General features: G+C 46.0%; 1 protein-coding gene across 1 annotated transcript; it reads right to left on the bottom strand.

The window, feature by feature from the left end:
* On the bottom strand, positions 1-26060 carry RNF4 (ring finger protein 4). Its single transcript, XM_053577985.1, has 8 exons — positions 25912-26060; positions 14684-14849; positions 13887-14001; positions 11189-11268; positions 1860-1869; positions 1231-1390; positions 666-714; positions 1-150 (listed from the first exon to the last, which is right to left on the bottom strand). The coding sequence occupies exons 2-8, from the start codon at positions 14690-14692 to the stop codon at positions 1-3; spliced, it is 573 nt and encodes a 190-aa protein (XP_053433960.1). The 5' UTR covers positions 14693-14849; positions 25912-26060.
* Positions 26061-26638: the final 578 nt, after the last annotated feature.

Genomic DNA, 26638 nt, shown 5'->3' on the forward strand with positions numbered 1-26638 from the left:
TCATATATAAATGGGGTGGTACCTCTTGTGGTTGATCTTTTTCCTACAAGTTGGACAAGTGTTAGCATTCTTAAGAGAATCACGGAGGCACTGGCTACAAAAGACATGGCCACATTCTGTAGAAACAATGAGACGTCCGTTCTGCACAATCTAGAAGACAGTAAAAGGAATAGCCTTCAGGTAGCCCTTGTCAAAGAGCAGCAGCCACCCCCAGGGAACCCCACCCTTGCCCATCTCCCAGATGACTGATGAGGAGGGAAGGGCTGGGCTGTGGTAGGAGAAGCAGGGAGCTCTGGAGAGTTTAGGGGACCTGCTATGCAGTCTCAGAGCATGGTGGGCTCTGCCAGACAAAGCAGCAGGTGGGAGCCACAGCCCCCTGCAATGGCAGTTCAGGGGCCCCAGTAAATTGGAGGAGCTCCTAGTCAGGGCCTGGACAGGGACACAGAGACTAACACATTGGCACAGGGACACTCCGGGCATACACAGGCTGAAGCTGAAGGCTGCATGCATGGTCCAAGGGACATTCTCCCCCCCACCCAAAGACACACAATAAGCCATAGCCCAGGCATGACTGCAGGTAGGGGTGTCAAATCCCTCATGAGAAGATCTTACCTTTCACTCAATTAGAAACCAAAAGCAGGGAAGGTATGGTGTGGCCTACTCACCTCAGAGTATCCATCCATGCAGATAGGGCAACTGACAGTACCAGACGGCCTAAGACCACAGGGACCACAGGGTTTCGCGTCAGTGTCAGCATAGCCAGACACTCAGCTACACCTCTGCTAGTACCCACATCCTCACACACGCCCCTGCCCTGGCTTAGCACTGACATCCAGGAGACTTTCCGGAAAGCCAGCTGCCCCAAAGGGGTGTGGAGGGGTTACCGTAAGAAAAAGGGAAAGAGACTGGAGCAACAATAATGCAGACAGCCTGGTCACTCTGCTCATGTGGAGGCCCCTCGAGGATCCCAGTCTGGGCTTGGGGATGTTCCACCCCTCAAGCATTCCTGCTATCGGAGGCAGGGGCACCCGGCCTGTTCACCCCCACTGGGTCAGTGCCCGGCACACCTGGTCACTGTGGGAATAGCTGGCCCCCACTGTGGACACTGTTCAATCATCCGTCTACTGGGCACAGGTGGAGCCAAGGACTCAGATTTGCTGAGAAGCACAGTACTCCTATACCCTAGCCCTCTACCCACGCATGGTAGCAACAGAGCAGATGTGGTAGTACCTCACTCCTGCAGCACCTTCATCCCTGGTGTTTCTGGGAGTTTGGGTGGTCACATACACATCTCTGTCTCTGGACAGTTCCTCGTCGTCACTGCTCACCACACAGCTGTCGGCATGGTCCTGACGCAGCCTCCTAGCATTCCTCCTTGGCCTTCTTCTTTCTAAGGTAAGAGTCAAATTTTCAGGTTGGAGGCTCCTATTGTCACCATCCCCACCTCTCCCCCTGATTCCTCTAAGAACCCCCCTCCGTGCCTAGAAACTCAGAAACTGCTGCCCTGTTACCCACCCCCAGGAGAGGTCCTGCCCAGGGTCTTGCTCACAGCCACTGTCTCGTCTTCCCAGGAGAAACCCCCCATTCCTATTGCAGTGCCTGTGCTACAGAGTAGTCTAGAGACATCCGCCTTCTCCAAAATCCAGTAGGCCCCAGGCAGGGCTTTAGCTCAGGGCTCAGAGATGGGGTACAGCTTCTTCAGCAGTTGCAAAAGGACTGACTGTGCAGGCGTGACCACAGCATCATCTCCCCACCTGGACTTCTCTGACCCCTTCAGGACGGTCTGGCAGGGCCTGTAGCACCACGGCCCTCACCCATCCCTTTCCAAACCCAGTGAAAAAGGAGATGAAATCACTCACCATCAACAATCTTTTAAAAGAAGAAAAACAAAAGAGAAATAAGCAATCAGTTTGACTTAGGCAATAAAATAGGAGCGTTTCTTGTTTCTGCGAAATTCTTTTGTGAGCAGCATAGTCCCCGGCCCTTACCAACCCCCAGAGGATCTGTGTACCTCTCCAAAGCAATCACTGCACCTTCTCTAGGTCACTTTATCCCTAGCAGCTGCTGTGCTGTGCCGTGCCCCACTGGGCATTTGGTGGGGTGTCTCAGAGCACAGGTATAGCCACACACCACGGACTGCCCATGGCCCAGGGAAGCGCCTCACTATGCTTCCATGAAGATGGAGTGAGAAGGTGAACACCCAGCATGATACCTGGGTGATGGCACTCAGTGAATGCTGCCGCGACTATTCTCACATGCTCTCCTCATGCGGCTACAGCTAACTCAGGCCACTGCCAGGTAGAGAGCCCGTATTTGAAGGAAGGTTTGCAGTGCTAATACATTACTAAAAAAAAAAAAAAAAAAAATCAAAGCAGGCCACCATGTGTGGACCAATGAGAATGGCACACAGCAAGGATGGAGATCAATTCAGCTTTGTATTGTTTCCTGAGACCTATGTGAAAAGTTATGGAGAACTTGACAAGCCCCTGGCTCAATGGCTCAGCATTTACATTTATACCATTTCTTCTAGGTGACGCCTGTGGCTCAAAGGAGTAGGGGACCAGCCCCATATGCCAGAGGTGGCGGGTTCAAACCCAGCCCCAGCCAAAAACTGCAAACAAACAAAAAACAAAACTAGACCATTTCTTCTATAACAGTTTCAAACCTGGTCACTTCTTCCACCTTCTGGTCAGGTTGAACACTTATCTAAGGGGTGGCCAGCGGCACAGCTTTCCCCTCCTCGTCAGCGTGCATAGGAGCTCACACCCTAAGTGCTGCAGCCCACCACACCTCAGCCACCCTTGTGGTGGAGGCAGGGGGCTGCCCCTCTAACAGTGCCTTGCCCTGCAGTGACTCTGTTGCAGTTCTTCTGCAACAGGGATTCTAAATATGGACTAAGTTCCCTCAATTAGATGTTCTCACGCTATAGGCAGGGCACAGGGTGGAGGCCAGTTTCAGCTGCTAGAGCATCGCTATTGGCTGTCACAGCTAGGGTTATCAAAAAGCAGTTCCAGGCAGGAGCTGCAGTAGTGTCTACTTGAATGCAAAGATGTTAGTGCAGGCAGTGGAACCCACCTCCAGACCTTCTGCTTAGAGCAAATACAACAGCTCCCAGACAGGTCAGTGCTGAGTGGCCAGAAGTATTCCTGGGGACTCAGCCTGGAGCCCACTCTTCTAGGCTTTTCAACATCATGTAAGTAACTCCTTCCACATATTAAAATCCACATGAGCTTAGAATAATTGGAGTGGGTTGTTTCCCAAACTGAACCCTCACAGGTACAAATTGCCACCCTGGGAATAACACAGTTCTTAGTATAAAGGACTTTATTTTGCAGATGGGACTATCAAATATACACATGGAGTGAGAGAAAAGTGTTCCCCCTTCCTCTCAGAGAGTAGTACAGAAGGGGACGGTGGAAATATGGGACAATCAGTTAACCTCCCCACTAGAACCAAACTTAGCAGAGTTGGCACAAGGTACCATCCACATGAAATCTAGAAAAAGGGGCCCAGACTAGGAGGCACTGATAGCAGTGCTGTCCCTGAGGAAAGCCCTGAATTTAGCCAGAAACAGAACTCTTCATGTCTCTAAAACACCAGTTAGCCTCTGAATACCTAAACCATAAGAGATCCAAGTAGCAGGAGTCATTGGCATCCCTGCACTCCAGCTGATCCCCAGCATTTCTAAGAATATTCATCTAGTGAGAGCACTGAGACGCCTGCTTTAGACAATCCTCCAAGTCACAGCACCACACAATGTTCTGCTGGAAAAAACAGCCACCTCCAACCACTGTGCTGTGCTCACAAAAGACTACTACTTTTTATTAAGGGACGGGGTCTCACTCTGTCACCCAGGCTACAGTGTACTGGCTTGATCATAGCTCAGAATAGACTCAAACTCCAGGGCTCAACCAATGTTTCTGCCCTAGCCTTTCAGATAGCTAGGATTACAGGTGCATGCCACCACACTTGACATGTTTTTGGCAGAGATGTTACCCAGACTCGTCTTGAATTCCTGGTCTCAAGCAATCCTCCTACCTTGGCCTCCCAAAGTGCTGGGATTGCAGGTGTGAACTACTGTGCCCAGACAAAAGGCTACTCTTATGTCCAACAGTTGCACAAACCATGCAGAAACTGATTACCGTCATCTGTAGCACTGAAGTATTGGTAATACAGTAGCTGCAATAGCTTTCTAGCCAGGTACCTGATCTATCTCCAATGCATGTAAAACTGTTCTCTTAATTCTTGGATGTGACATCTGAGCCTGCCTTTCTTCAAGTGTACTCAGGTTGGGCCACTCATTCCAACAGTGTGCCTCTTATGTCCTTCACTCCAACCAGAGAGCTGGACAGGGCTATATTCTTGCCTGCAAGGAAAACTCTCTCAACAGAGTCATAAATGAAAAATCAGAGTATAACACAAATAGCACAATTCATTAGCACACTATGGAAAGAGACCAAAAAATGATTCTAGGAAAATCATCTGGACCTTAAAAAAGACTTTCTGGCTGTGGGCAGTGGCTCACACCCACAATCCCAACATTTGTGAGCCCAGGAGTTGAAGGCCAGCCTGAGCAACATAGTGAGACTCTGACACTTAAAAAAAAAAAAAAAGAGAGATGAGACAATGTTTTGACATTTAATTAAGGAAAACAGCCCAAGCAAATAACATTTTCAATAAGCTACTGCTCAAGAACTTGATTCCTTAAAGTGGGGTGCCATGTCTTTTCCATCACTACATCACTTCTAGCCAGAGCAGACTGGCCTGTTGCAATTGTTCATGAAAAGTGACCTGACATTCTAACACACCTAATAAACCAGGTGAAAAACCAGTAGAATGGAAAACATAAGCAGAGATTTCCAATAAATAGCAGGCTACTTATTTTCATTACTTTTCCAACCGAAAACAACCAAAGCAAGATAAAATACAGAGTTATATAAACAAAAAGGTGGCAGAAAGGAAGAACAAATTAAAAAAACTGGTCAAAATTCAAAAGGAAACTATAATCTAGAGGAAAAACGCAGATGATTCTTAAAAACTTAAAGCTTGCTTTTGTAAGAATGAACAGAAGACAGAAACCAAAGTCCAGGCCTAAAGTTGTCCACTTACTGTAATAGAACCACCCTTGTGCAGATGAAGCCTTAAAGCAAGTCTCAACAACCATAAAAGAACTGACATACAGAATATGACCATATTCTGACCATAATGTAGTAATACAAAGAAACAGCAACAAAAAGAAAATCCACATATTTGCAAGTTAAGAAACATACACTTGGGTGGTGCCTGTGGCTCAGTGGGTAGGGCACCAGCCCCATATACCGAGGGTGGTGGGTTTGAACCCAGCACCGGCCAAACTGCAGCAACCAACAACAAAAAAATAGCTGGGCGTTGTGGCAGGCACCTGTAGTCCCAGCTACTCAGGAGGCTGAGGAAAGAGAATTGCCTAAGCCCAGGAGTTAGAGGTTGCTGTGAGCTATGACACCACAGCACTTACCGAGGGTGACAAATGATACTCTGTCTCTTAAAAAGAAAAAGGGAAAAAAAATAAATATACACTTCACAAATATGTTAAATTGAACATAAAATACCAATTCCAAAATCTGTAAGATACAAAGAAAAACATAATGTTAAATGCTATTATTGGAAAAGAAATGATGAAAATCGGTAAGGTAGAGAACAGCAAAATAAACTCACACAAAGAAAGAAAATAATGAAATGAAATGGGGACGAACTTAAAAGAGAAAGGATCCACAAAGCTAAAAGTTGGTTCTCTGAAAAAATCTAACAAAGCTAATAATAATAATCTTAAAAGACAGAAAATACAGATAACCAATATCAGAAATGAAAAGAGACATTACAGATTCCATAGAACACACAAAGACATTATGAACAAATTTATGCCAATAAAAGTGAAAATTTTAGGTGAAACTAACAAATTCCCCAAAACTGATTAAAACTTAAGGTTTAAACTATATGGTTACTGAAGAGTTCTACAAAAGACTCAAGGAAGAAGTAATTCCAATCTTAACAAAATTTTCTGAACAAAAAACAGGAGGCTGGTGCAGTGACTTCATCTGTAATCCTAATATTCTTCGTTAGCTGAGGTTGGAGGATGGCTTGAGCTCTAAGAAACCAGCCTAAGCAAAACCAAGACCCTGTCTCTGCTAAAAACAGAAAAATTAGCTGGGAATTGTGGCAGGTACCTGTAGTCTCAGCTACTTGAGAGGTTCAGAATTTCTGAGTTCAGAATTCTACCTCTTGTGAAAGGTCTGCTTTGGAGTCCTAAGAGTATTAACTCAGGACAAGGGACATCTGTCAAATGAATTAATTTCAGGGTGACCATAGGATCTGCTTATAGGGGAATATAAAATGGATGAAGACAGCCATTTCAAATTTGCAGTGATGTTACCATTTCCACCAGGATCTGTTGGAACAGTTTAAATGTCCTGCCTGAGTGCCAGGAGTAGCCCTATATCTCTAAGATAGGATTTCCTGGACTCTGGGACCCAGGGGCAGCCTTTGGGACATTGGGAAACCTCTTAAGACTAGCAGTTTTGCTCCAAAGTATCCTCAGGATCTCTTGAGCCCAGGAGTTTGAGGCTGCTGTGAGCTAGAATGAGGCCACAGCATTCTAACCTAGGCAACAGAGGGAGGGAGGGAGGGAAGGAGGGGAAAGAGAGAGGAAGAGAGAGAGAGAGAAAAAGAGAGGAGGGAGGGAGGGAAGGAAAGAGAAAGAAAGAAAGCAAGGAAGGAAACGAGAGGAGAAGAGAGGAGAGCAGAGGGTAGGGGAGGGAAGGGGAAAAAGAAAGGAAACAAAGAAAGGGAAGGGAAGGAGAGGAGAGGAGGAAAAGAAAGGAAACAAAGGAAAGAAAGAACCCAACCAAGCATCTTATCCAGGCATGGTGGGCTGTGCTGCTCAAGGATCACTTGAACCCAAAGTTCAAGGCTGCAGTGAGTTATGCTCATACCACTGCACCCCAGCTGGTAGAGCACGACCTTGTCAGCGGTGATGACGATGTGGAACACTAAGAACCTCCAATACTAGTATGAGTGTAAACTGGTAAACCTCTTTAGAAAACAGGTTGGTGTTTATCTACTTAAAATCAAAGATACTCATATAGGCTCGGCGCCTATAGCTCAGCAGCTAGGGTGCCAGCCACATACACTGGGGCTGGTAGGTTCGAACCTGGCCGGGGCCTGCCAAAAAACGACAACTACAACAACAACAACAAAAAATAGCCGGGCATTGTGGCAGGTGCCTGTAGTCCCAGCTACTTGGGAGGCTGAGGTAAGAGAATTGCTTAAGCCCAAGAGTTTGAGGTTAAAAAATGATACTCATACCTTTGGACTCAGGGGTGAGAGTGTTTCTAAGGTTATACAATGCCAAAAACAAAATTTTGAGGGAAACTTAACAAAAAAGGCATGTACAAAGTCTCACTGCATCTTATAGCACTTTTCATTTTCCCTAATTCTTCAGGGGCTTTGGATAGTTTGGGGCAAAACTGCTAGTCTTAAGAAGTTTCCCAATGTCCCAAAAGCTGCCCCTGGGTCCCAGAGTTCAGGAAATCCTATCTTTTTTTTTTCCTTTTTGCAGTTTCTTTTGCCAGGGCTGGGTTTGAACCCGCCACCTCCGGCGTACAGGGTCTGTGCCCTACTCTGAGCCACAGGCGCCGCCCCAGGAAATCCTATCTTATCTTAGAGATATACAGCTACTCCTAGGACTCAGCACACTTAAACCGTAAACTATTCCAACAGATCCTGATGGAACTGGTAACATCACTGCAAATTTGAAATGGCTACCTTCATCCATTTCATACTGTCCTATAAGCAGAGCCTAAGGTCACCCTGAACATAATTCATTTGAAAGCTGCCCCTGTCGTGAGTTAATACTCTTAGGCCTCTGAAGCAGACCTGCTCACAGAGGTAGAATTCTGAACTCAGGTATTATTTCTCACTATACATCAATAAATAGGAATTTGGACTTACTAAAATCATCACTTAAACTATGATTAGAATAACCCAGCTACTCAGGAGGCTGAAGCAAGAGAATCGCCTAAGCCCAAGAGCTGGAGGTTGCCATGAGCTGTAACGCCACAGCACTCTACCAGAGGGTGATAGAGTGAGACTCTGTCTCTACAAAAAAAAAAAAAAAAAAAAAAACAGAATAAGGAAAGCTATAAAGTCCAAAACATCTCCTTAGGCTCGGCACCCAAAGCACAGTGGTTACGGCACCAGCCACACACACACCAAAGGTGGTGGGTTCGAACCCAGCCCAGGCCAGCTAACAAATAATGACAACTGCAACAAAAAGAGGTGGGCATTGTGTGGCAGAAGCCTGTAGTCCCAGCTCCTTGGGAGGCTGAGGCAAGAGAACTGCTTGAGTTCAAGAGTTTGAGGTTGCTGTTAGCTGTGATGCCACAACACTCTACCGAGGGTGACATACTAAGACTCTGTCTCAAAAAAAAAAAAAAAAAAAAAAAAAACCCACCATTTCCTTTATAGCTGGGGACATGGCAGCTAGTCTGAGAGAAAACCTCTAACCACATCAACCAGTAGATCTGAGACTAGGACCTAGGACTCCTGCTTCCTAAGCCAAGACTTTTTAACCACCAACCTGCCTCTGGTCATCCACTCACTCCCAGGACAGCTCTCCTGTCCCTCCGAACACAGGACTTACAATGGTTAACTAGCAGCCCAGGTTAATGGAAGTGGAAGGCCACAGTAGAAGCCTACACCTAGGGAACCAGAAAGATGGAAGGGAAGCTCAGGGAGGAAGTTCATGTGGCAACTGCAGGCTAGTCCTCAAAACAAACAAAAAGAGGTGTGAAAGGGGAAATGATGATGTTTTTTCATCGAATGGATGCCAACTTGTCTTTTTCTTGTGGGCAGAATCCTGTCTCCCTGAGCCTGGCGGGGAGAGCAAGTCAGGTACACTGTAGGCAGACACTGAGAATTAAAAAAAAAAAAAAAAAAAAAAGGCTTGGCTGTAGGAAACTGAGCACCAGGCTTATATGAGCCATCACTGGTTCTTGAGGGAGGCACTGGGCCTGGGACAATCTCCTGGCTGGCATGGAAATGTTTTGCAGCCTGGAAACAAGCCTCAAGCTACTGCACATGTTAATGGCATTAACGCTCCTTAGGAAGCAGGTGTTGAACCTTGGACATTTGTGGTGCAACAGGGTGGGAGTCGAACCCACGGGGAAAAAACAGTAGTGATCATTAAGCATGTGATCCTAGTGTGTGGGCCCCCCACATCTGTTGTATAATGCTTCAGAAAAAGGCTACTCAGGGCTTCCCCACACCTATGGGAAGTCCACCTCTTGTAAGCATTTGTACTTCTAACCCGTGTCCTGGCTGTTTCTTTTGCGCAGTGACAGGGTGCCGCAGCAGGCACCAACAAAGGTAACTGGGGGCCACAGTGGCACCAACGCTTGGTGCCTGTAGCTCAATGGTTAGGGCACCCAGCTACATACAACAGGGCTGGCAGGTTTGAAACCGGCCCAGGTCTGCTAAACAATGACAGCAAAACAAAATAGCCAGGCGTTGTAGCTGGCACCTAGTTTCAGCACTTGGGAGCCTGAGGCAAGAGAATCCCTTAGGTCCAAGAGTTAGAGGTTGCTGTGAGCTGTGACACCATTAGCACTCTACCGAGGGCAACATAGTGAGACTGTCTCAAAAAAAAAAAAAAAAAGAACTTTGCAACTTAGCAGGCACTATTTCTAGCAGCATTCATCAGCAAGCAGGTTGCAGGCATCAGCCAATATGCCAAATTAGGCTTTCTAGAACTCCAGAGAGTCCACAGGGACTTGCCAGCAAATTACAGTTTGTATGTTCCTCAGAAAACACACGAATGAGACTTAAGCAGAGACCACTCACGATTAAACCCACTCCTACTTATGTCTCAGACAGTTCTAACCTATCTCCAGGAATACTGCCAGCTCCCAACTGGTGCCAACATCCCCTGAGCCATGATCCTGTCAATGCTAGAGGCAGTATGGCTGGGGGTGGTGGATGTGACAGGGCAACCAGTTGTTTCAAACCAAGACCAGAGTCCAAATCTGTCAAGACAGTTACCTGTCCTTACCCTTTTTATCTTTCTGAAGTCTTGACACTTCTCAGTACAACTCTACCCTGATGTTCTAAGCAGTCCGGGAGCAGTGCCTTACAGCTTGTCTCCGTTCTGACACACTCGCCTCAGCCAGGTCAGACAAATCCATTCCAATGAGCCCAGGGCCAAGGGAAACTCATCGAACAGCAACCAACCCCCACCTCACTGCACCCGTGTCCCACCCACCACTGTCAGGTGGATCACCACCTCCACTCTCCAAGTCAGTCTTGGCACACTATCAAAAAATGCTTAAGTAGCATTCTTTGTAGTGGCCAGGTGGGCACCCTGTAGGCACCATGGAATAGGTTTCCTAGAACTAACTTCTCTACACATCCTGACCAGACCCCATTCCCCACAGGCTATGCATGGGGCCCAAGTGCACCCTGCCAGAAGCCAAAACTCATGCCATGGCAAGGGGACACTAGTAGCCTCCTGGGCTCCCTGACATCAGAACACAGCCAAGGTATCTGATGGCAATGCAGGGTAGCTGCACCCCCACTTCCCCAGGCAAAGTCAACCAGCAATTGCTCTTGGAGTTAGAAGATTTCTCACTGGGGCGGCACCTGTGGCTCAAAGGAGTGGGGTGCCGGCACCCCCATATACTGGAGGTGGCGGGTTCAAACCCGACCCCGGCCAAAAATTGCAAAAATAAATAAATAAATAAAGATTTCTCATTGGCAGTGCGGACCAAACATCCCCTTTCTCTTCAGCCGGGAGGACATAAACCCACCTTGACTGTATTAATTCTTACAATATCCCACAGACATGGGTGGCTTACCCCCATACTATGGATGAAGTGAGTGAGGCTAAGGAATATGCCCAAGGCCACACAGGCGGTGTAAATTGTGGAATCAAGGACATAAAACACGTCAGAACCTTGAGATTGTTTCCAAACCACTTTTACTCAGACCTACTCCATAGTCACAATAAACGATTTTACCAGAACATTTTCCATTTTGGACTATAGTCACTAAATGACTGAACTTCTTTAGCACAAGCTATAACCTTTACCTATAATCTGTGGCCAAGGTTTTCAGTCATACACAGAAAATGGCTGATTCTCACACTCATAACACTTACCACAACAGAGTCATTGTGAGTCAGGTCAACAACCACGGGCTCTAACGATTCACAGGTAAGGTCCACGATTTCATCTCCAGCTTTAAAAGAAAGCATTTCAAAAAGCATTAGAAGCAAAGCAAAGGTGCATCCATCTAAGCTTCACTGATCTGATTACAAATGTAGTACAGGTTTCTACCCAACTAAAAGTTCCTGAAGTACACTATGAAAAGAGTGTCAGGACTAATCCCCTTTTCAGGAGTAATAACCAATAAAGGCCTTGCAGAATTTTGTGACAAGTGGGGGTACAAGGTTCTTATGAATTTACTACCAGTGTGTGTGTGTGTGTGTATGTGTGTCTGTGCACACCTCTATCCCATGGTGCCCCACTTCCACAAGGCTGTGACTCTGTGCCCACCTGCTTCTTCACAGGAGTGAGGCAGTGACTCACCTGCCAGGAGACCTGGGAGAAGGCACAAGGCAAGCTCAGCTAAGGGCCTTTCTCTTTAGGATGAACCAGCCAGAAACCTCTGCTCACCCCAGCAGGGGAACCACCTTCACTTGGCCCAAAGTCATGCTTAGTTTAGTAAGGTCATCAGCTAATGTAGGGAGGGCTTTTAATCTCCATTTCCCTCTTGAGTGCCCCACCCAATTTGGATGGAGATCAGTAATATTTATTAGCCCCCTACAACCTATGGTATGTGGGTTGGGCCTGTTGTGAAGCTTGCCTTTTGAGCCCTAGGATATACTGGGACATACACTTGAACACAAGATGAAGTTAAGTAGAGGACATGGACCAGGCAATTAATGGCAATTATAAGCAAGAGCCATAGCACACTATCCACTTAAAAAACTAAGAAAAGGCCCAGATGCAGTGACTCATGCCTATAATCCTAGTGCTCTGGGAGTGCCAAGGTGAGGGAATCACCTGAGCTCATGGGTTTGAAACCAGCCTGAGCAAGAGAGAGACCCCATCTCTAAAAATAGCCGGGCGTTGTGGCAGGTGCCTGTAGTCCCAGCTACTTGAGAGGCTGAGGCAAGAGAATCACTTGAGCCCAGTAGTTTGAGGTTACTGTGAGCTGAGACACCACCGCACTCTACTGAGGGTGACAAAGTGAGACTGTCTAAAGAAAAAAGAAAAGATTTACAACCATTTCTGCTTCTGATTACTATTAATATTAAAAAGTACTGTGCACAGTACTGAGATTAAGATTTTTAGAAGTAGTATTGGTCTAATGTCAAGGAAAATCACTCATAATACATTTAAAATACTTTAACTTGTCTTATTTTCTTGTATTTAAAGTTTCACAGAGGCTGGGCATGGTGGCTCACACTTGTAATCCCAGCACTCTGGAAAGCTGGGGTGGGTGGATTGCCTGAGTTCAGAGGTTTGAGACCAGCCTAAGCAGGAGGGAGACCCCATTCTGTGCTAAAAATAGGAAAACTAGCCAGACTTCATGGTGGGTGCCCATAGTCCTAGCTACTAGCAAGGCCAAGACAGAAGGATCCCTTGAGCCCAGGAGTGTGAGGTTGCTGTGAGCTATGATGCCATGGCACTCTACCCAGGGCGACAGAGTGAGACACTGGCTCAAAAAAATAAAATAAAATAATAAAAAGTATCACAGGAATAAAAACTACAATAGATTATAGATATCCAATATAATTTATAGAAACTTACATTCTTTATTAAAAAGGACTGCCTAGTAATCCATACATTGAAATACAATAATTCATCAAACCATTCTCTTTCTGGTGAACACACTCTTGGCTCTTATAAAACCAGTGATCCAATGGGCAGTATGAGCGAACAGCCTTGCCATGGGCTAAGACTGCCTATAGATAAGCGCCACACTTGGAAGCGACTGGATCCTTCCTGTGCCTGAGAGACTCAGTGTCACAACTGAGGACAGTACCAACTTTAGGGATGGAAGGGTCCTAGCCTCTAGGTAAACTAAGTTAAGGCTTTTAGGACTTCACGGTTAGAAGTCAAACTCAAAAACCACACAGAGAACTTTGTTACTCTGCGTGGCCCATGAAATTTATCTCATACTAAGTTCCTTCTCTTTAAAATTTCAGTTTTTCAGGCATCACAGTTACAAAAACAATTTTCATCTACAAAAAGCCAAGGCCATTTGACACTTTCTGGAGCAGGCAAAAGGAGAAAACCCAATCTGGCCTCTGCCTATACCAAGCTCCACCACTGGGAGCTCTGTTGACAAGTTTGCCTTCTTGGCAGATTTTCTGTCTTTATACCTTACAAGGTCAACCAAAGCAATTTCAAACACAAAAGGTGAGCCAGGGCAGTCTTTTCTTCCCTGCAGAACTTTACCAAAGGGCTGAATGGTCAGCCCAGCTGAACTGCTATTTTAAAACCTGCAGAGATCTTAGGGTTCCAGGGGGGCACCACTGCTCAATTTAGCACTTGGCTGTGAATGGTGAGTTGGACTACACAGGTCTTCTGAAGACAAGAGCCCTTCTTACGGTGAGCCCCGTGTGGTGTTACCTGCCAAGCCTCCTCTAAGTGGACTCACTTTGGCCTATGACAACTCTAGGCTGCAAGTCCTAGAATCCTTTGCTGAAGAGGGAACAGAGGCTCAGACTTATACAGGCTCCATGGCCAGCAGGTGGCCATGCGGGTTCTATCTCCAGCTTGCACACTCCGCACATCACAGATTTCCACCTTAATACCCAGCAGTCACGGGTGTCCCTCTAACCTTACCAGTTTCCACGAGTTCTATGGGTTCTGCTTCCAAAGAAATCTCAGGAGTAGAGGCTGTTTCCCGAGTCCGTTTCTGAGTTTGTCTAGAATTTACTGTTCCACCACGACGCTTTCTCTGAAGATAATAAGGTTGGGAAAAGCAACGGTCACATGAGCTCCAGATTGACAGAGTTTTATGAAGAACAAAAGGCCAACATGGAAATAGTTCACTTCTAAGATTTAAAAGCCAGCAAGTAAATTTGAAGCTGGGGTCCTTTCTTTCTTTTTTTTTTTTTTTAATATTAGTATTAATGTTGTTATTTAACTACTTCTTTTTTTTTTTTTTATTAAATCATAGCTGTGTACATCAATATGATCATGGGGCACCATACACTTGGTTCATAGACCATTTGACACATTTTCACCACATTAGTTGACATAGCCCTCCTGGCATTGGGGTCCTTTCAAAACTTGAGATTTTGTAATACTGAATGCTTACAGAGAGAGAAATCACCCCAAACATACTGTGAATAGAAATTTAATGAAATAAAATTTCTATTAAATATCAGTTATGGCAAAACTATGTGATAAACCCCTGTACAGAAGCCTCAAAATGCTCTGGCTGGACAGACAGCCTCCTGTCTTTAGACACCACCCCTGACAACCTGCTTAAAACAAGCAACTTGGTTTAAATACCAGAAGGCCCCTAAACACAATCCTTCAAGAACTAAGGTAACTCAGAAGCACCCATGTGGTACTATCATTAATGTGCTATAGCAATAAGGCAGTTGTTCAGCCTCAAAAATAAAATAACTTACTGTACTCATTGTGCTCTTTGGTGCTGACCTACAGAAGCAGCAGCAGCAATCTGTACCAAAGGTTGCAGGGGAGTTGAATGTTCTCAACCTCTTATCCCCATCAGTTATTTCTCCTCTGGCTTGGAAAAGAATTTGGAGCCAGACAGATTTCTAGTATCTTCAAGTCCTAAAAAACAAAGATACGATACTGACTTGATAAATGCTGCCTCTGCATCGCTGATAACAAAGTTCAGGTCAATAATGTACTAGTCCTTTCTGTCATCTGGGTGCTTTGCTGAACACTTCATGCCATTTGCATCCTTAATCCCACATTCATATTTAAAAATATATATATTATTGTTGAATAAAGGGCTTCCTGGTCCCAAAGCCTGCAATTGGAACTACTGTGCCTTCATCTAGGCCCCTGCCAACCTAGCCGAGTCCTGTGCCAGGTGCTGGGAAAAGACGGAGCGGCCACATATGAACACACCAACTCCTCAGTAATGGGGGTGGGGTGTGGGCTTCCAAGGCTAAGCAGATTCCAGAGCAAGTCTGCAAGTTCGAGAGGCAAGAGACACACACCCTGAAGCACCTTGTGTCCAGCTAAGACTTATGTCGTCAGCAACAGGTGAATGAAGGGCAGAGAAACTATGCATCAGGAAACCTGATGGAAGGTTCCACAGAGGGTAGAGAAAGTGCTAGGTGCAGAGACTGAGACATCCGTAGGTTTCACAGGGCCCACTGTGAGGTGGCAACTGAACACAGTAAACTCAGCGTCAGGGATGCAGTAGGTGAAGGAATAAATGAGAAACAAAACCTTAAAGCCAGAAGCTCAGCTATGGAAGGTGAGATGTGATTCCCATGCTGGGAGTCCTGGACATGGGGCAAGGCTGAGGAACTGAGAGAATGCCACTGCAAGAAGACTCCTATGGTCACATAGTCTGAGGACAGTGGCTCTCAAACTTGAGCCTGTATCAGTCCCACCTGGAAAGCTTGTTAAGCATAGGCTGCTGGGTCCCCCAAATTGCACTCTAACATGTTCCTGGGTGATAATGATGGTGCTATCCCAGAGGCTACACTGGGGACTCACTGACCTAGGATGATCATGGAGTTGCAAAGAAGTAGACATAGCTGAGAGAGATCTAGGTGGCAGAAATGACAGGATGGCTCTCACACCTGATCTTCTGTTCTCCCTCAGTGTTGCTGCCTTGTCACATTCCTGTGGACCACATCCCCTGGTAACCCATCTCCCGTCTCTGGACACTACCCTCTGCCAGCCTACCTTTCTAAAGCAGTTTCCCATGGCAACATTCCCGGGTTCCTCACTGTGTCCTAACTCCTGAGCACGGTGTGTGAAGGCAAGCTGGCATTGCCAAGACAGCACATCTCTGCAGCCTGACAGTTAGGACTGAAATACAGGCACCCCCAAATCCTAACTTGTGACTACTTTAGTCTGTGCCATTTCCTTACCTATAAAAAAGGACAGCACTGACCTCAACAGGTGTGTGAAGATTCCAAGAGCTAACACAAAGAGAGCCCTTGGAACAGTGCCACGTAAAGGCCCAGTGTCTGCAGACTCTCCCACCTTGGCCTTCCAGAGTGCTAAGATTACAGGCACAAGCCACCAAGCCTAGCCATAGCAATTCATTTCAAATATGGTTTTCCTCTTTTGGGAATAGTAAGGCTCAGGAGTGAGAAGGCACAGAAGGTGGGAAGGCAGGGTATAGAGGTGAGCAAGGAACATTTCTAGCAGATCATCCCCAGTGTGTGAATAGAGAGGCCAGAGTCATGGGACAGGTTCTGGATCGTGCAGGTGGCACAGGTCATCAGAATAACAGGACCAGTAATAGCTGAAACTTACAGGTCATTCCTACACACAAAGCACTGTGCTTTCTAAAAGCACACACACTCCTCCCATCACCCTGTACGGAGGCAGGAACCATTCTGCACACACGGCAGCTAAGGGTGACCAAGAATTAAGTAACTTGGACTTAAACCAGGGCAGTGTGACACCAGAACCCACACTCTTACTAAATACTATGTTAATGCTAGAATCAGATGTATTTATAAACAAGAAGGAACAATGAGATGTTTTCCAGATTTCTCAAATGTAGTAGGTCCAGAAAGGAACCCTTGCTGCCACCATCCTCCAGCAACCCTGGCCCCCACTTGGTTTGGCAGGACTATGTACAAATACCTAGCTGAGGCTCAGACCAAAGCAGATGCTCAGATTTAAAGAGACAAATACCTTGGGGGGAACCGTGGGTGGCTGACAGTGCTCCTGTCACTAAGAAAAGAGCTGGTATGGAGCAGCAGCCATTCCTAACTGGGAAAGGTTGGGAAGGCCAGAATCCAGGGATTCCTAAAGCTTCCAGGGTGAAAGAAACAACTCACACCAAAGTACCTAGCTAGTCACCATGTAAGATGATGCCAAAACCGAATGAAGGAAAGAAGAAAAGGAACTGGTGATGAGAGCAGTTTCAGTAAAGCTGGATGTGATACCCAAGAAGAGAGGTCCATCAGCAGCTAGAAAACTCAGGATCAAGACCTGGGGTGAAGGCCGGCACAATGGCTCATGCCCATACCCCAGCGCTCTAGGAGGTCCAGACAAGAAGATCTCTTTGACTCAGGAGTTCGAGACCAGCCTGAGCAATAGCAAGACCCCACCTCTACTAAAAACGGAAAAAGTTGGCTCGGTGCCCGTAGCTCAGTGATTAGGGTGCGAGCCACATACACCAGGGATGGTGGGTTTAAACCCAGCCCGAGCCTGCTAAACAACGACAACTGCAGCAAAAAAAATAGCTGGGGGTTGTGGCGGGTGCCTGTAATCCCAGCTACTTGGGAAGCTGAGGCAAAAGAATCACTTAAGCCCAAGAGTTTGAGGTTGCTGTGAGGCCACAGCATTCTACTGAAGTCAACATAGTGAGACTCTGTCTCAAAAAAAAAAAAATAAATAAAATAAAATAAAATAAAAATAGAAAAAGTAGCTGGGCGTTGTGGTGGGCACTTGTAGTCCCAGCTACTCAGGAAGCTGCAACAGGAGGATCACTTGAGGCCAGCAGTTTGAGGTTGCTGTGAGCCAGGCTGAGGCCACGGCACTCTACCAAGGGTGACAGAGTGAGACTCTCTAAATAAATAAATATTAATATAAATCATCAGCCTCCAAAGAGCCAAAATCACAGCAAGTGCTCCCAAATGATCATAACCCCTGCCTTCAGAGCATTGCCTAAAGTATTCATGTTATGTAGCCAACCTAATTTTCCAACTCGCTCCTCCACTTTCTCTACTCGTTGTTACAGATATTATGTGCTCCTTAAAAAATCATCTTGCAGTGCAAAACTCCACAGGGTTTATATGGAAAAAATGGAAATTTGTGGCACAGCACTCAAAACCTTTGTCAGTGACACACACAAAATAATCCAGCAGCAGCAAATGGCAGCAGCACAGTGCTCAATTAAATGGTTAAGAAACACAAGTGACAAACTGTGGTACTAATCTTGTGAAGGAAGGCCCTACAGCTTACTTGTGTAAATGGGCATGAGTTGAGAAGTGGCATCAGATGTGCATGGGCGGGTGCACACATGAAGCCAACCAAGCTAGCTGGCGATGGCTTGGTTCACGTCTGGGTTTACCTAGTATGTCTGACAGATGAAACTGCACAGCAGGCCGGGCTCAGTAGCTCACGCCTGTAATCCCAGCACTCTGGGAGGCTGAGGCAGGTGGGTTGCCTGAGCTCTTAAGTTCGAGACCAGCCTAAGCCTAGAGTGAGACCTTGTCTCTAAAAATAGCTGGGCGTTGTGGCGGGTGCCTGCTGTCCCAGCTACTTGGGAAGCTAAGGCAAGAGAATCACTTGAGCCCAGGAGTTTGAGGTTGCTGTAAGCTATGACACAACAGCACTCTACCAAGGACGACAAAGTGAGATTCTGTCTCAAAAAAAAAAAAAAAAAGAGAAACTTCACAGCAAACTAAAAATTCTCATTATGGGCGGCTCCTGTGGCTCAAAGAAGTACGGTGCCGGCCCCATACACTGGAGTTGGTGGATTCAAACCCGACCCCGGCCAAAAACTGCAAAAAAAAAAAAAAATGTCCCATTATGTTCAAGTTGTTCCTTAACATCATCAACCTCAATGAAATCAATTCATGCTTCCAAGCAGAACAACAACAAAAGCAGAACTGTACTTCACTGTAGGCACCAGGATGCCAGTCTTCCATCCCAGGTTCTCTCCTACAATACTGGATATGCGGTCAAGGGACTGCCGTTTCTACCCTACTTTGAGGAATTTCTGCCCATGCTTTAAGGGCAGAAATTTTTGCTCACATCGAATACTTCCATTTCTCTTGCTTCTTCCAGTCCTGATTTAACCATTTCTTCTACTGCACTTCTTTAACATAACACATAACTTTAAATCAATTATTTATCATGGCATCCCCTCCTCTTAGCACAGCACTTGGGACAAACATGGGAATAAGCAAGGATTTTTTTCCATTGAATTAAATTATCAATGTCATCAGTTGTTTGAAAGAGATAGCAGGGTGTTTTTGAGAAAGAAAAATAAAAGAATTTCAGAGATAGGGGGAAATGGAGCCTTCACATTGCAAGTAAAAATAGTCACCAAAAAGAAACAAAGGCAAGGAAGTGCCCCGTAGCTCAGTGGGTAGGGCGCCAGCCACATACACCCAAGGCTGGCAGGTTTGAACCTGCCCGGGCCAGCTAAAATCAACAATGACAACAAGCAACAACAACAACAACAACAACAACAACAAAAAGAAACAAAGAGAGACTTAAAAACAGATGATCTTGGCCCATGCCTGCAGTTTCACCTATTCTGGAGGTAGAGGTAGGAGGCTGGCTTAAGCCCAAGAGTTCAAGGCTGCAGCGTACTATGACTGTGCCTGTGAAGAGCTGCTGCACTCCAGCCTGGGCAACACAGTGAGACCCTGTCTCTTAGGGAAAACAACAGATGATCATCATGGCAGAATAGGAGAGAATATCTCGTCCTAAAGTATTTTCAACTTGTAAGTAGGAGGCCAGAATAAACACTGGAAGGCATCAATAAGGTACTTAGAAAGGAGGCAAATCTTAGAACAAGTTACAAAGAACATGGCCACAACAAGCCGCAGAATTTAGCAAAAGTTTGGCTAAAGAGGTAGGTTGCAGCAGACAGAGAAATGCAGAGGCCCTAAGACTGTTTTCCCTAGATGAAGAGAAAGGAGCAAACTCAGGAACAGCAACTAGATTCTTTAGGGATATAACATAGTCACTGAGAATCCACTAAGTTCCTTGAGAGTATTTATAATGAGACCCTTCTTGGGCAAAAATAAAATATCCCCATTTTGTAAGTTTTATTTTTACTATTATATATATGTATATATATGAAGCTGCTAGATACATGTGCTCCTTAAAAAAAACATTTGCAGGGCAAAAAAAGTGAATGACACAGCAAAACCCAACAAAAGGAACAAATCTGTAGAGGTTAAGATGCTAGCTTTGCTCACTAATTGTGTGACCCTAGGCAATGGCCCTGCTTTCCTTGTGCCTCATGATAAGTAATATGGAGCTAACCACAACTACTTAGTAGGTGGTTCTGTAAGAGACAGTATTAAGTAAGGACTTACTCAACAGGAGATATAGCACAAACCAAAGGTAACTTCTATAGACAACTAAGTCATATTCCCAACTCCAGAAAAAAATTGCCACACAGGCATATTTGATATTATGGTTCAGTTGCAGACCATTACAATAAGGCAACTATCACAATAAAGTAAGTCCTATGAAGTTTTTTGGTTTCCTAGTGCATATAAATGTTTACACTATACTGTAGACTATCATAAAAACAACACACATACTTTAATTAAAAGCTTACCCATTAGAAGCAACTCCTCATCTGTTCAGGTTCAGTCACATCTTCAGACTCCACCTCTAATTCTAGTTCTCTTGCCATGCCCACCATATCGTTCTCTAGTCTTGAAACCCTCGAGGTCACCCTTGAGGGTTAAACTACTTTTCCAAACTCTTGTTCATAATGGTATTTTGACCTCCTCCCATGACTTCAGTGTTCTTTTTTTTTTTTTAATAGAGACAGAGTCTTAATTTGTCACCCTCGGTAGAGTGCCGTAGCATCACAGGTCACAGCAACCTCCAGCTCTTGGGCTTAGGCAATTCTCTTGCCTCAGCCTCCCACCTGGCTATTTTTTTGATGCAATTTGGCCGGGGACGGGTTCAAACCCGCCACCCTCATATATATGAGGCTGGCACCCTACTCACTGAGCCACAGGCGCTACCCGTTGAGTGCTCTTAATGCTATCTGCAATGGTGAATTGTTTCCAGGTTTTCTATTTATATTGCCCAGATCCATCAGAAGAATCACTGTATGTGGCAGCTATAACCTAACAAAACATATTTCTTAAGATTTGAAAATCAAAAATATTCCTTGATCCACGGGCTTCAAAATGGTTGTTTCTGCTACCAGTCATGAAGACATTAATTTCCTTGTACCTCTCCATCAGACCTCTTAGGTGACTAGGTACAATGACAATGAACAGTAATCTTTTGAAAGAAATATTTTGTTCTGAGCAGTTCTCTACAATGGGCTTTAAATATTCAGTAAACCATGCTATTAAAAGATACACTGTCATCCAGGCCTTGTTGCTCCATTATGGAGCACAGGCAAAACCAATTTAGCATAATTCTTAAGGACCCTAGTATTTTCAGAATGGTGTTTCTAAATGAGCACTGGCCTTAACTTAAAAGCCACCAGCTGCATGAGCCACTAACAAGCTTTGAAGTAGGCCTTGACTTCTCTCTAGGTATAAAAACCCTAGATGGCCTCTTCTTCCCATGTAAAAGCTGTTTCTTCGAAAATTTGTTTATGTAGCCACTTTCATCGATAATCTTAGCTAGATCTACATAACTTGCTGCAGGTTCTATATCAGCACTTGTTCCTTCACCTTGCACGTTCGTTATAAAGACAGCTTCTTTCCTTAAACCTATGAACCGACCTCTGCTAACTTCAAACTTGTCTTCTGCAATTTCTTCACTTAGCCTTGAAAGCCTTCAAAGAATTAAAGAGAATTAGGGCCTTGCTCTGGATTAGGCTTTGGCTAATGTCCTGGCTGGTTTGATTGGTCAACAATAAGACTATTTTTCTTTCAGCTAATGATATGTTCCCTAGAATAACACCTTTAATTTTCTTCAAGAACTTTTCCTTTGTGTTCACAACTTGGCTAAATAGTGTAAGAGGCCTCCCTTTTGGCCTATCTCAACTTCCTCACTAAGCATAATCACTTTTACTTTTGATTTAAAGAGATGAATTTGAATTGTAATTGTAGGATTATTAAATGGCCTAATTTCAATATTGTTGTGGTTCAGGACATAGAAAGGCCTGAGAGGGCGGCGCCTGTGGCTCAAGGAGTAGGGGGCTGGTCCCATATGCCAGAGGTGGCGGGTTCAAACCTAGCCCTGGCCAAAAACCACAAAAAAAAAAAAAAAAAAAAGAAAGGCCTGAGAAGAATGGAAAAGGCTGAAGAAGTCAGAACACCCATATATGGATTAAGTTTGCCATCTTATGCGGGCATAGTTCATGGCACCCCATAACAAAACAGTGAAAGTACAGTTAGTAAGAATAACATGGAGTCAGGCAGGCTAGGGCAGACATGACACAGCTGGTCTGGTCAGTTTAGGTCCTGCCTGACCTTGCCCCCATCTCCGTTCTTACTATTTTGTAAATTTGGCTTCCACCCTAAAAATGCCTATCTGGAGTAGTTTAGGTGGATTGATTTAGGAGATTAACTTTTGAATTGGAATGTTGCAATAGGTCCCTGAGTTACGCTGATTATTCTTTAAAATAAGGGTGAATGTGATCTTTGCTTTGAACTTTTATGTATAAAACTGTAATTTTGGAAATGGAAGAATAGAACAGTCTTGAACAGGCTACTCTCACTGTTCTCCTGAATCCCTGCCTTCTGACAAAGTTTGGTAGACCTATCCCCATCTCTGCATATTGGCTGACAGTGAGAGGTGGCCGGACCCTCTTTGTCCGGTAACAATAGAAACATCAAAGATTACTGATTGCAAATCAAAACAGACATAAAAATAATGAAAAAGTCTGAAATATTGTGAACCACCAAAATGTGACAAGAGACACAGTGAGCACATGCGGTTAGAAAATGGCACCGAGAAACTTGCACAATGCATCGTTACCACAAACCTTCAACTTGTTAAAAAAAAAAAAAAAAAACCCACAATGTCTGTAAAGTGCAATAAAAAATGAAGTATTCCTGTGTTCTGCTTGCAGGGATTAGCTCTCATTCCCTCCACCCTTCCTTACCTCCAGGAAGACCAGCACCATAATTTTTTGAGTCTTGCTGCCACCCCAGCTACAGTGTAGTGGTGTGATTGTAGTTCAGTCAACCTCAAACTCCTAGCACAAGTGACCCTCCCAAGTAGCTTAGACTACAGAAACCACTGCACCAGGCTAATTTTTCTATTTTTAGTAAAAATGGGGTCTCATTCTTCCTCAGGCTGGTCTCAAACTCCTGAGCTCAAGTGATCTACCACTTCAGCATTCCAGAATGCTAAGACTACAGACGTGACCTACGCCACCTGGCTACAAAAACTATTTTGTGGGCAGCACCTATGAGTGGGGCACTGGCGGGTTCAAGCCCAGCCCCCACCAAACTGCAACAAAAAATAGCCGGCCCGTTGTGGCGGGCGCCTGTGGTCCCAGCTACTCTGGAGGCTGAGGCAAAAGAATCACCTAAGCCCAAGAGCTGGAGGTTGCTGTGAGCTGTGACACCACAGCACTCTACCAAGGGCAACAAAGTGAAACTGTCTCTAGAAACAAACAAACAAACAAACAAACAAACAAACCTATTTTGTTCATTGCTGAATCCCAAGAAGAAAGTTTGGCATCCAGAAACCAACTTAGAATACTGCCATCTTGTGTGGGCATGGTTCAAGGCACCCCATAATAAACAGTGAAAGCACATGTAGTGAGAATAACTTGGAGTCAGACAGCCAACTAACAATACTGCAACATCTGCATTGTTAAAGAGGTCAAAAAAAAAAAAGTTCATTTTCCTTACAATGCTAGGATACACACACACATTGTAAAAGAATGACCAAGAAAAGAACATCTAAAAAGCTCCTCACAAAGGTGGTACTTTAAGAAAAGCTGATATAGCTGGGCATTGTGGCAGGCACCTGTAGTCCCAGCTACTTGGGAGGCTGAGGGAGGAGGATGGCTTGAGCCCAGAAGTTTGAGGTTGCTGTTAACTATGGTGCTACAGCCCTCTACCGAGGGTGACAAAGTGAGACTGTCTCAGGAGGACCAAAACAAAAAAGGTTCATAAACACTATTAAAATAAGATTTCTGAATCCAGAGTTGGAGGTTCAAGTTCAGGTAATACAAAAATCAGTAATATATCTTTCCCACTTGATTGTTCCTATTCACCTCGAACTCATAGGTAAAACTGAACCCAATGTCTTACTGCCCATTACAAAGCAAATCACCACCATGGAATACTATTCAGCCATAAAAAGATGGAGATTTTGTAATAACCTGAATGGATTTGGAGAACAGTCTCCTAAGTAGCACAGGAATGTTAAAACAAGCATCGCAAGTGTTAAATACTAAGTTGAAACCAGTGAATTAACAACCAGCGCTTGGGCAGCCCCCTATGCCGAGGGTGGCGGGTTCAAACCCAGCCCGGGCCAAACTGCAACAACAACAAAAAAACAGCCGAGTGCTGTGGCGGGCGCCTGTAGTCCCAGCTACTCGGGAGGCTGAGGCAAGAGAATCGCTTAAGCCCAGGAGCTGGAGGTTGCTGTGAGCTGTGTGATGCCATGGCACTCTCCTGAGGGCCATAAAGTGAGACTCTGTCTCTAAAAAAAAAAAAAACAACCAGTGCTCACTAGAGAGAAAAAATTAAATTCAAGAAGATGAGAGCATTAGCCAAGTTCCCAACCAAAGGTGAACAATGCACTGTTATGTGGCACATGTCCTGGGTTAAGGAAACAACTACAACTGGGACTTTACCTTACACATAACCTAATCCTATGTAACTTCATATTATTCTGAAATAAGAAAAATTAAAAAAAAAAAAAAAAGGAAATTACCAGGAAAAACAACATCAAAAGATTCCCTTCAACAGCTCTACCTTTCATTGTTAGTACTGCCAGAACTCGAGTCACTGAACTAAGAGGTCAGATCCTGCAGTCAGAAACTAGACTCGATCCACCTACTAGTTGTCCGTGTGACCTTGAGTAGACCACCTGACCTTTCTGGGCCTGTCTCTACAACCAGTTGCACAGCTGGTTGCATTCAAAGATCTATAGCTGAGTGAGACCCTAGGTCTGGCCCAAGAACTTGGTACAGAAGCAGAACAGAGATTAAAACTGTGAACATCCGTGGGTATCAACAAGTATAAGACAAAAACAGTTACAAACAAAAACAACTTGCCCAAGCTCCACTTTCCCCCTCCTCTCTCGATGAATCAGGAGGTGAAAAAATGGTATTCAACAGGTATTATTGTGTTTGGTGTCTCGCGAATCCAATCTTTGTACACCTATCTACCTGGGCGCTAGGAAGGTGAAGGGACCCAGAGGTGGAGCGCTGGGCCGCAGGCCTCCGTCACACATTTTTCACCAACGACCAGGCCCGGAAGCGCACCCGGAAGCTGAGGCCCTACCAAGTTCCACATTTCCAGCTCGGCGCTCCCAAAGTTAGGCCTTCATCCCTTCTCAGTCCCATCCCAACCGAGGAAAAGCTCCGCCTCGCAGGCCTCACGACGGTAGGGTGGCCGCGGGAACACACAAAGGCGGCGTCGTCAGCAGAGAACAAAAACCTTGCCGCATCTTACCCCGAACCGGAGCGCCGACTCTCCGAGTGACCTTGGGCGCGTTCCAGCCCCTCCCCGAGCCTCAGTTTCCCTTCTCAGGTTACAGACTACGTCTCGCAGCCGCGGCTCGCCTGGGTGAGCCAAGACCCAGAAGGAGACGTCCCAATTTCCGTTGCCCACGCCAAGCTGGGCTTGGTACACCCGCGTGGACGGCGGTGCGGAGCGGGCAGTGGTGGCCCGAGGTCCCAGTGAGGCCCCGCCGCGCTACGGAGCCTCAGCCCGGTCGAGCCGCGCAAGGCGGTTCCCCAAGCGGAAGGCGCCAAAGGCCTCTGTAGGCCGCGAAGCACCCTAAGCCACGCATCAGCCCGGGCCCTAACCTGCCGTGCCCTTTCCGAGAAGCCTGGCCTTACCAAGAGCTGGCCTGGTCCGCCGGCCCCGCCGCCAAAGCTCTTCAAAGAGGAAGCACCTTTCCAAATCGTGGAGAACGCCTCAAGCAAGACGCCGCCGCCTCAACAGCAACCCACTTCCGCTCCGGGGTCCGCGGCACCGCCCCCTGCGCGTCCCCATTGGCCACCGCTGCCCCTACTTCAGCGGTCCGCCTGTTAGGGGGGCACGTTTTCAATCCTATTGGACGAGAAAACTATCTATTCCCACTTTGAAACGCTCCTCCTTCCGGCCCCGCCCGCGCTGGCGCGTTGGACCTCCCATCTTCCCGCGAGAGGAGCTGACGGCGCGCTTGTCCCGCGAGGCCTCTCGGGAATCGTGGTCTGAGCACAGCCAGAGTGCCTGGCGCGCAGTAGCGCCTAACTGTTCAGGTGCTGCCGGGGACGGCCCACGTATGACTTCCCATTTATAGGTGACGACCGGGCACATCCGCCGCTCTGCCCCAGGCAAGACGCAGCCAGCCAAAGGCGCGGAGCTGGACATTAGCCCAGGCTAGCCATTCCGCGCCCCTCTTTGGGATGGCGTTTCCTCGCCTGTGAAAGAAGCGTTTGGGAGGAACGTGCCCAGGACCCAGGGTGTATGATTACCGGCTGAAAACCAGACCTGGCGCCTTTCAGCTCCCCCTCGTGCCAGGGCCTAGGCCGAGTGTGTCGGTCCGTCCCTGCGAATGCCTGGTCCTGGGACTCTTCTCTG

Source organism: Nycticebus coucang, chromosome 23, assembly GCF_027406575.1.
Source record: "Nycticebus coucang isolate mNycCou1 chromosome 23, mNycCou1.pri, whole genome shotgun sequence".
Taxonomy (NCBI): Eukaryota; Metazoa; Chordata; class Mammalia; order Primates; family Lorisidae; genus Nycticebus; species Nycticebus coucang.

Bases quoted from the DNA above. Each gene is read 5' to 3' on its own strand.
- RNF4 (XM_053577985.1), bottom strand. The intron at 715-1,230 runs GTACTACCACAT...CTGTGGTCTTAG, and splicing joins GAAGGTGCTGCAGGAGTGAG to GCCGTCTGGTACTGTCAGTT. The intron at 151-665 runs GTGAGTAGGCCA...ACTGTCTTCTAG, and splicing joins GCATGGATGGATACTCTGAG to ATTGTGCAGAACGGACGTCT.